The sequence below is a fragment of the Hyalella azteca genome, unplaced genomic scaffold, assembly GCF_000764305.2.
Source record: "Hyalella azteca isolate HAZT.00-mixed unplaced genomic scaffold, Hazt_2.0.2 contig12607, whole genome shotgun sequence".
NCBI lineage: Eukaryota > Metazoa > Arthropoda > Malacostraca > Amphipoda > Hyalellidae > Hyalella > Hyalella azteca.
The window spans coordinates 148,797-159,787 of record NW_025942561.1 but is presented as its reverse complement, the minus strand read 5'-3'; the positions used below and the strand labels follow the sequence as shown (position 1 = coordinate 159,787).

The 10,991-nt window shown below is 38.7% G+C and overlaps 1 protein-coding gene across 1 annotated transcript in view; it reads right to left on the bottom strand.

The window, feature by feature from the left end:
- LOC108679754 overlaps positions 1-10,991 on the bottom strand; it is a 30,589-nt gene that overhangs the window by 3,359 nt on the left and 16,239 nt on the right. Inside the window, exons 3-5 of the mRNA XM_018168472.2 lie at positions 2,282-2,377; positions 862-1,026; positions 514-629 (exon numbers count right to left, since the gene is read on the bottom strand). Coding sequence (XP_018023961.1) covers positions 514-629; positions 862-1,026; positions 2,282-2,377 — 377 coding nt within the window. The remainder of the gene's footprint in view (positions 1-513; positions 630-861; positions 1,027-2,281; positions 2,378-10,991) is intronic.

Genomic DNA, 10,991 nt, shown 5'->3' with positions numbered 1-10,991 from the left:
ATACGCACTGCATTGGGATCAAGTTAAGTATTGAACTAACTGATTACATCACTTCATTAAACTTTTATTGCTAGAAACACCATCTATTCAAAACTAGAACCAAAAAGAGCGCAACTCTAGAATGTATAGCGTTTAAATATTGCGTACATGAAGAACACAATTCTAAAACGAGTAGCGTTAAAATATTGCAGTACATGAAGAACGCAACCCTTAAAACGAGTAGAGTAAAATATTGCGTGAATGAAGAACGCAACCCTTAAAACGAGTAGNCGCTTCTAGATTTCAGTTGTTTTGTAGGATACGAGGCATTTCAAGACTAAACATATACTCCTGCATCTGTCTCTTATACACATCTAGATGTGTATAAGAGACGAGTAAAATATTGCGTGAATGAAGAACGCAACCCTAAAACGAGTAGAGTAAAATATTGCGTGAATGAAGAATGCAACCCTAAAACGAGTAGCGTAAAATTATTGCGTTCAACAACACCCCGGCCGCTTGGCATGCACAGACCTGGACGTAGAAGCCCCAGGCGAGGGAATAGGACGAGGGTCCTCCGCTTACCGCGGCGCCCCTCACCAGCTGCACCTCCACTACGAACGCCACCATCGCGATGAAGCTCAATAAGCCTGAAAATAAATTTAAGTAATGGTTACTGGCGTTTTCACAAAAGATGGTGAGTTCGCAAAAAAGAAAGTGAACAGCACAAGTTTGTGACTTTCCAAAAAGGTAAGGAACAACAGTATAAGGATACGAGTTTCTAACAAGGAAAGGAACAACGTTAGTTCCAACAAGACCAGCGATCACTCGGATAACTTAGAGGTGAATCCTCAAGCACTAGCATATAATTGTCTCGGTTACCAGCGATGGCTGAGGCGACCATGCGGGAGACGGTCGCGTATTTGTATTTGAGCAGCACGCGCTGACCGGACGCATGCATACTGTAGACCGCTGCTGACAGCACGGTGCAGCACACTGCTAGCACGCAGCACAGCACGCTGCACACTCCAGCGAACACCGCAGCACCTGAACACCAACAGCAAAAGTGAGTTAATTGAGTCCAATTCGGGTTTCTTATTTCACTAAAAATTACTTTTGAAAGGAGCAATATTTTTTTTTCATTGTTCACATAAAATTTCGTAGTCGCATGAAATTCACTAGAAAGTGAACAAAAGCAAATTTAATACAAAAAAGGGGAATAATACTAATTCAAGACTGAATGATGTAAATTAAAGAAACAAGGCTCCCAGGAATGTGATGGTATAGAGGCGCCCGGGAGCATGCCTGCAGCTCAAAGGCAGATAAAATGCACCGTAGATCGAACTCACGAAAAAAAAAATTTACCGAGACAAACCTTTAAATAACTAATTAGTTTCTTTTTTAAGATTAACTTTTTAAAACTTCCTAATTTGAGTATTTGCAACTTATTTTTATACAAAAATGCAAGATACCGGTATACAGGCTGCACTAACGAATTGCATTATCTATGCGACTGAATATTAAATGGAGTGCTTTCTAATTGTGGGTGAAAGACTTTCGGAAATTCCCCACAACATTCTCAATCTCAGGATAAATTGGGTTCTGCTTGTAATTTGGGAATATGAGCATTTTGTAGGGAAATATTCTTTAGCATTGAAAAAAAAACGAGTATAGCACGCATCCTTATGAGTCCTCAGTTTTTAGGCCACTGCAGCTGGTAAATTTGGCAGACAAATTGTCTAAGAAAAACGCAGCGTGGAGAAAGGAAGAATGAGAGAATAATGTTTACGTATTGGCTGGTGGTCGAACCCAGTTCGTGGAGGAAGGATAGGCGAAAAGGTATAATAATAAGGCAATTAATCATCACGAGCGGGCTGGAGTAGTGATAGGGACAAGGGTTTGAAATAAAGTACGATTATAGGCAAAAAAGTGATAACTTATGAAGGAAGGATAGGAAAAAAAAGTTATGAGATAAGCTATAATGATAATAAGGCAATCAGCATTTATTACACGAGGGCTGGGATAGGGAACACAAAGCGTGGAGGAAAGATATGAAATAAGGTATAATAATGACATTAAAAAGGGTATAAAATAAGGTATAATAATAGGCCAAAAGGTGATAACGAACGGAGGAAGGATTGGAAAAAAAATTACGAGATAGGCTATAATGATAATAAGTCAATTAAGAATTCATTGCACGAGGGCTAGGATAGGGAACACATAGCGTGGAGGAAAGATATGAAATATGGTATAAGAACATTAAAAAGAGAATGAAATACTGCATAATAATAATGCAAATTACCAGCGGGCTGGAAGGCGGTGTGGGGCGAGCACTCTGAGTAGCCCTTGTAGCTGTCTTGACACGTCATGAAGGGGCCGAGGTAACCGCCTGCCAAGCCTGCAAACAAATAAAAAGATTACATACTCAAATTATCATCATTAACGGCAATTGAGTGCAAATTTCATTTTTCACAGAATTTCAAAGAACAAGCTGGCAAATTACGTCAATTAGTGAAAATACCTACGTCGCTCACACACAATATGCCAGAATCTCAACTCAATTGTTCTGGTATTATCTTTTCTTGCAATTGATGTCATTAGCTTCACAAATTCTTATTAATCTAATCATAATATTGCCTCCAAGGTGAATGATTACTTTTTTGATCGAAACACCATGAAATGTTTAATTGATAATATATTAATTCGCACCAACGACATGGGCAGAAGCTTCAACAAGGGACATTGATACCTACATATATTGTTGAACTTCAGAGATTATTTCTCGTTGTGCTAGTGAAAATAAACTGCGATGGTTCTTAAAACTGACATTGCGCGGCGACGCAGGGTTCAAAGATTTGAACCTTGGCTGCAGCTGCAAGACGCCGCGAAAAGGATGCGGCTCCAAGGACAACCAGATCCTGACTAGTTTTTTAGGGCTAGCTATAAGGTTCTGGGTTCTCAAATGACAGAAAATAGACGTGCTTAATTTTCAGAACGATGTCTCGCGGAAGCTCATTACCAGTTAGGACATTAATTGCTAGAAGACTTCCAAGATTTTTTCTAGTGTATTTTTTTTTCAACGCAGGAATCGAACGTTGAAATGAAAACGAAGATTTGCGCTTCTGCACAAAATCATCCAACGTAAACAACTTAAACTTCCGAGAAGAATAGTTTAATTCGAGCTGACGTATAATGCGCAAATGGAAGCAAAAGCAAATTTTACTCTTATGTACGAAGAAACAAGAAGTGAAAGTAAAAATAACTGCTTTTGACAAAAAAATCGTAATATTCAAATTTCTGAAACGAAACAATTAAGAGCCGGAGTCATTAGATAAATAGATTTCATTTTCAAATTAACGAGTGGAGAAATTCTCCTCAACCATTATTATAAATTTTACCCTAAAAGAGAAAAAAGACAAGTTCATTACGTAGTATGTCATGCTAAAACCGAGTCAACACTAAGCGGTTACCACGTATCCATCCCGTGCGCTTGCTTGAAAGCGGGCGCTTACAATACAAGGCACCAAATGCGTTACCCTGTATAGGTATACTCCATTAACTATCTAGCCCATCTGAGGCTAACTAAATTGTCAGAGAAAGTGATTGACTAAGCAACATGGCATCATATACCTTTAATCGTGTTACTAGAATTTGAAACAAGAACCAACACCAGGGGCCACGGCTATAAACTAAAAAAACTGCGCTGCAACTTCTCCACACGAACAACATTTCTTCTCGCTTCGAATCACCGACACGTGGAACAGCCTCCCCGATGACATCGTTGGCGCTCCAAGTATGAACGCGTTCAAGAACAGACTAGATAAAGCCATGGAAAAATATATGTTCAAATTTTAATGCCTAGCACCATATCGAACCCGGTGGAAGTCTATATATAGTAGCTACATCAAACTATCGTCAGTCATGAAAAGATCGGTCAAATGACACGATTTTAGATCTTCTGTGATCATGGCACGAAAAGGAAAAGAATCGGCGACAGGCCACATCAGGCCTACACTTCAGCGCCGAGATCACTATGTTATGTTATAGGAAACTTTCCGACGAACACTAATCACAATTTATAATATCAATTTAAATTAGGTTAACTTAAATTTGCCAGCGAAAGGTAAATTGCAGTGTTGATTGGACAATAATCCAAAACACGTTAAGCAAATCGTTGCCAGAAGGATTTCAGCTTAAACATCTTGAACACAATCAATCGTTCATTGTAAGACTCTTTGCGTAACATTATTGTTGCCAAAGAATAGAAGTGTCGGCACTGAAGAAATAGGCCCATGGCCCATTGCCGATTCTTGTAATTTTCGTGACTTGATTCACAAGGGATCCGGCCTTTGGAACCCGATCTTTCCATAGCTGACGATTGATTGAGATAGCTGCTGGACTTATTGCCTGGTCCGTAAGTTGCTAGGCATTTTAAGACTAAACATATACTCCTGCATAGCTTCGTCTAGTCTGTTCTTGAAGGCGTTCAAACTCGGAGTTACGTTCAAGGCTACATTATTGTTGCCTTGACAGCCTCTGAATAAAATGAAGCGAAACTACTACACAAAAGCGGTAACACCGGTACATACATGCGGTAAACAACATATTATTGCAATTCACGCGGACAACTGGAATCGAGTAACACATAACGAGTTAATGCAGAAAAAATTCATGACACCGCCGGCAGTGAGAAAATTATAAGCAGATGATGCCATGATGGTAATTGTGCAGTGCAAGCACGTACGGATGCTTAAAACGATCGCGCAAGAACTACACAATACACACAGAAAACTGGATAAAATCTATACTACTTCAAATAGTACACATAATGCAGCGGCCATACTTTAAAAAACAATTATGATTTCATAACTCCGTCAGCCTATCACAGACGGCTTTTCAAGTTGAACCCATCAATCACAGGCGAAAAATTGGAAGCTGGTGTACTTAAGCAAGTCGGGATGGTGCAGCCTCTGGCCAGCTAGTGGTCATGTCTGTGTAAAGGAATAACATCGCGACATGACCAGCATATCAAAACAGTAGCGGTGATGAAACTCTCCGCCACTCCAACACACACACGACCTCCGTACCCAGCAAGTGGGTTGTGCAACCATTAAATGAGGTGATGCGAGCTCGCCAGCATCTTAAAGAACTACCACATGCCTAAGCATGAGCTTGAGCAATATGCGATTTCGAAATATTTCCCTGCAGATTTCTAGGTATATCAGCAGTTGTGTAGGATATTCGATATGAATAATAGTAATAGACAACTAGAAAATAGTCGTTTTTTTGATTTCCCTAAAATAAAACAAGTCTCACTAAACTGAAACATGGAATTTCTAGAATCAAAATAGAACTCTTTGCGGCTTTGGAACTCAAAGTTTAACATTTAAACGTCATGCCATTGTAGTACGACAATCATTGCAGTTTACGCACGATTCACAGAAACGTTGACAGAACATTATAAGCGAAATAGGCTCAAGCGGACAAGTTAGGAATATGAAGCTGGTAACTCGAGTACATAACATTCTGTAGTAGCACAACTTGCACGCCGTCAACCAAAAACAAAATAAATCCATGCTAATGCACATATTGACATCAATAATTTAATTCAGTTTTCCATTGAATATTCGCAAGTAAGTTCAGAAAATATTTCCTTTTTTATCTTTTTTTATCATGGTTATGAATATTTTTTATAAGCAGTATCTAAGACACTGATTTATAAGCTTTATCTAATACACTGTTTACCGCCTCTACTTCTATTGTAGTTTCAGTTATTCGTTCGTTCACGATTAATTTGAAATAAGCAAAGCGAAATCAATAACAAATCCCAGGTGTATGTGAATTTACTCAACAATGATGAATGCAATATTCTTACAAGTGGACCATCCACGCCTGTCTTGCCATTCAACCTCAAGTAAGACAGATGCGGCCAACAACTGTGAGCTCCTCTGATATATTTCAATTAATTCAGAATTAATCGATAAAAACAATAGAAAAACGTTAAGTTGAAAAATAAAAGATAAATAAAAAGTAACTAATAGTGGCATGAAGCTACGAGGTCACTAATCATACCAGTGGGAGCTATAGCTTTTAGAGTGTAAATGCTATTACGAAGGCGAGCCAGACAAATAAGGAGCAAAAATTAAAAGCAGCGTATTACAGATACAGCACGTCAGTTATGAACCAAGGTTAAATTGGAACACAATCAGATTTGTAATTATTCGTTCGAGGAAACATAAACTGGAACAAATAAAAAAATAATCAACAGTGCAGATCCGCTACAGGAATAGATGACCACGATCTCTGTCCTAACTTGAGTTTTCCATTATTTTATCATAGAAGCTTCTTAAGAACTATTAATGCGTGTCCAGAAAGCAAAGTGCGCCAGAGCATACAAACAAACGCAACGAAGAGCTCGCAATGCAACCTAATAAAACTGTGCAGCTCAACAAGCAACACTGAAGAGCACCACTTGACCAACTGTGTTCTTTAACAACAGATGTTTTGAAGTTTAAAAATTGTTCTGACACTACTTTTTTCGCTGGTGTAAAAATATTATCGATCGATGAAATCTCGATCGATGATTCGCTCGATTGCACAAATCGTATAAAACCAAGAAATTTAAAAGCATAAACTGAGCTAAGAAAATTCACCATATTCTATTCCATATTCATCATCCTATAATGGTGAATCATTGTGGCTTATTATTTGCTTTCAACTTTCTAGTTGAAGATTTAATTGTGGTTACGGTTGCAATTATGTCGGGAAACGAAGGTGAAGCCACTTCGTTACACGCGACACGCTCGTACTATGCTAAATACCTAAGGAACATTAATCACTCGCGGTCGGCGTAAAATGCCACTCATGTTAGACGAGCGACAGAGCGGTAAACGGCCACGTGCTAGCGCTATTCCTCGGCGACCTCGAAGCAAAAAACGTTGCGTTATGAAAAAAGGACAATAAAGACGTCCAGAAAAGTTTGTGCACGGTTCACAGTCCACACTTTATTTCTAACAGTCTATCTCTATCGTCTTTGCCCCTAAACCTTCTCAAACCTTCTCGTCCCTTCTGCAATGTAGAGGAATCGCAATAATGTAAGAAGCTCGCAATTTACAGAAAGTATTGCATTTATCTGACCGCATTTGCAATTTTATAGCAAATGGCTCTCAGAGATCGATATTCAAAAAATCAAACGCTGTTCTAACAGCACCAATTATTCCGCCTATGCACGTTTAAGCTTCACAATGAGAATCTCGTGAAGTGAGAGGCCACCTTCTCATAAAGATTTGACTGTTAAAATAATTATGATGTTCATTGAGCCGCATCACGTACCACTCACACAAGCAAATCTTCCGTAATAGCTCATTACACAGCACAATCAACAGGCAAGAGATAATAGATCACACATTAATTGTACGCAATCATGCGGACGAGTTGAGCGGTGCAAGCAGCGCGGAATTTCACGCGCCGCCAACAACCGAGACGTCAATGAACGGTAGCGGCCATCGCGTTGTTCTCGTTAGTTAGTTGTTCTCAAATATTCATTTAACAATCAATTACACTTCAATTTATTTTTATTTTTCCAATAATTTTTTTTCTTCAGTTTCGATCGATTTGTTCAGTATTGGGAGCGATCGCCGTCCATGTCTCACTTAGAGCGCTTGCTTGGCCGCGGTCACGACTAATCTCTTTGATTCAGAAACATGGGAATTAATAAACTAATTAGCATTAATCAATTAACTCTATCATGACCATTCACCTGAAAGGTGAACGACTGATCATTTTTTGGTAACCTAAACAAGAAACTGGTCAAAATTCATGCCGTGTGTATTTAGCAATGTGGAGATCAGGAGAGAGTGACAGACCTTTTTACTAGTTGAATTGAAAGGGTTAGAATGGAAAATATTGAAACATTGATACAAGATTGAAATATAAATATCTCTACAAATGAATTCTCAAAGTACAAGTATCTTAACTGCATCAATATTCATGTACATGCAAAAAAAAAATTCGAGACTAATTCTCGAATTCAGTGTAACAGCATAGTATTTAAAAAAAAATTATTGCTGAACATTCTATCCATGATGATTGGATATAATGAGAGCCAAACTAAGAATCTCGAGGTGAACTGCAGAACGAAGGACGAGAAAAGTTGCAAATTATCATAAATTACGCAGAAACATCGCAGGATGACGATAGAAATGACAAACAATCCAGGAATGAAACATCATCAAGATTTCCCAGACTCGAGCATCAACTAAACCTGCAAGGAAAATTATCACGAGATCCATCAATAATTCCTTACAGCCTCAAGTGAACCGGCATGAGAATTGAAACAAAAGATCTTCAATGCCTCCTACATAAAAACCCCATGTGAACGTGCAGGAAAAATGAAACACGAAATCTTTCAATATTTCCATCACTTAACCTCAAGTAAACGAGCAGGAGAAATGAAACACGAAAACCGGTTGCTGCAAGCGAGAGCGGCGACTTCGCAACGACACGCTTTCTTTTCCGCGCGCAACAAAGCAAAAGCAATAAATGAAGTGTCATTTGGAGTGCAATACAGGAGCTTTGGCTTGGAGGTTTTAAAATACTGGGTTATTCTAAATGATGGACCCAATTTAATAAATTCTTATGTATTCAAGTATATAAATCCAAAATGAATCATTTATACACAAATGAAAATTTTGAAAGTTTATGCACCAAATTTTAAATTCTTTTTATATATTTATAAATGTTCAATATGTCCCCCTTGTGCTGCTCGGCAAACATCAAAACGGTAGCCAAACTCGTCCTACACACGAGAAAGCATATCTTCTGTTACTGAGTGCACCGTACACCAATGATACGGTTCTTCAGAACCACCGTAATTGATTAATTGGTGTTCTTTTTAGAGGACAAAACCGTATCTGGGAAACCTATATTTCTGTTGGTGCTGTTTTAGGGATTCATATATTCACGTGCTGAGCTCTTACAGCACACCACGATAATAGTCTATAGTCGGAAATGGATACTGACTGAGATACAGACTACAAACAAATGCTGCAATTTTTAAATGATAACCTAATAAAGAGAATGATTTCTAATTTTTTGTTCACATATAATATCAATATAGAATTATAGCGAATAGCAAACAACCTCATGGCTCCGTTGCTTTTATTTATAAGTATGCAAGTTTGATTAAAGACCAGAGCATGCTTTTCACTAATAATCTTCTTATTCGTTTTTTCAACGAGTCGAACAAAATTTCTGGGGGGTAGTTAACAGAGTTGCTGGTAGAGGTGGGACGTAAACAGCTTCCTTGACGTAACTCCATAAGAAATAGTCACAAGGAGAGGGTGAAGTGAGAACCTCGTTGGCCAGAAGTGTAGAGCCAGATCTTCATTTCATATGCGTCTTACCCAAAGCTCAGGAAGTGACTGATTGTCACTTCCTGAGGGGACAAGAGCACTATTGTTCATTTATAAATATGTAAAAAAACGTTTAATCTTTCTCTTTCCATTCGTGTATAATTTATTCATTTTGAAATAATTTATTCATTTTGATTTTAACGTAAATAAGTACACGAATTTATTCCGTTGGGTCCATCATTATTTTAGAATAACACTGTATATCTGAGAAGAACTTAGTTCTCATAAAATAGAACACATTTTAGTAGTATAACCGCAAAACGGAAAGCAATACAAACGAAAAGGCGATACATATTTTCGATGTTGAGGAAACTTCAGAATATTTCAGATTGCGTTGTATCAATTACGCGTTTAAATGTTGATCATTGCATGGCAGTTGACGCCCATTACAAAGACTAAAATCATATAATTTTCATTTACCAGATTCAGGCTTTAAAATTAGGTACCATATGTTCTTTCTGTTCACGCTGCGGTATTTAGAAGGCTACGAGGAACCAGAACAAACATTCAGTAATGTAAAATACTCGTAGGACGCATAATAAGTTGATGACCCTTAACATTACTTGCCAACCATTCGTAATTGAACTAGTGATTTATATTATTTATTTCCAACACATCCAATTATGGAATACTTTTTAAGCCATTAACAGACTTTCAGAACTCATACTCATTCACGGAGCCTGCATATATACCACAGTTTTGATATCAAGCGGTCTCAACAATAATCTCGGAGTGAAGTGAATATCAGCACTAGGCAGTGATTATAGACGGGGAATCGCATTGAAATGCAGCGCCCATCGAGTGCCGAAATGTGCAGGCTAAGAGCCTCGCGTGCATTGAACGTGCTTGGATTGCATGGGGCGGGCGGCATTCACCAAGTCTCGCATTGTTCAGACTTGAAAAGAAACGGCCCACGGCAGCGCTGATTGTGTTTGCAACAAAGTGCGTGAGACGATCTGACGAAACTGCCGCTGGCTACGAGACCACACGACACAAAGACATCGAGGAGGAAAACTCTAACAATGATGCGGGCTCAAAAATAACAAAGCTAAATTAGCCAAACAATAAATAAAACTAGAAAAAATCTTTGTCTTCGTGACGAATAAGAAGATATATCATTAAAGGTAGCGGAAAAACGGTGCCGTTCTTTAACATCTATGAGAACGAAAACGTATATACTATGACAGCGTCGGTGCAGGTTTCCATGGCAGCTTCATACACACAAGCATTGCTAGCGTTAACTCTTCAAGGTCTCACACCAAAAACCTACGCTGCAAGACGCTCAGCGTACTTACGCTATCGTCGGCAGCGTGCGTCTGTCCGCTGGCGTAAATTACGCACTTGAGCCTTGTACAGTTGTACGCAGTAGTTTTTTGTGGCGCTACGCTCGCTTGAACGACTCGATTAGGCTTCATTCACGTGGCAATTATGATGTAATTTGCCAACATTTATCCGTACAATCGAAGAAACCACGTTACCGTGATCCTGCGTGACCATGCACTGCACACTCTATATACATTCTGCATCATAATAATGCATTTTAAAGAAAAATTGTACACGAATTGATCATTGCCTCAGCGTAGCCTATGCAGGAAAGAG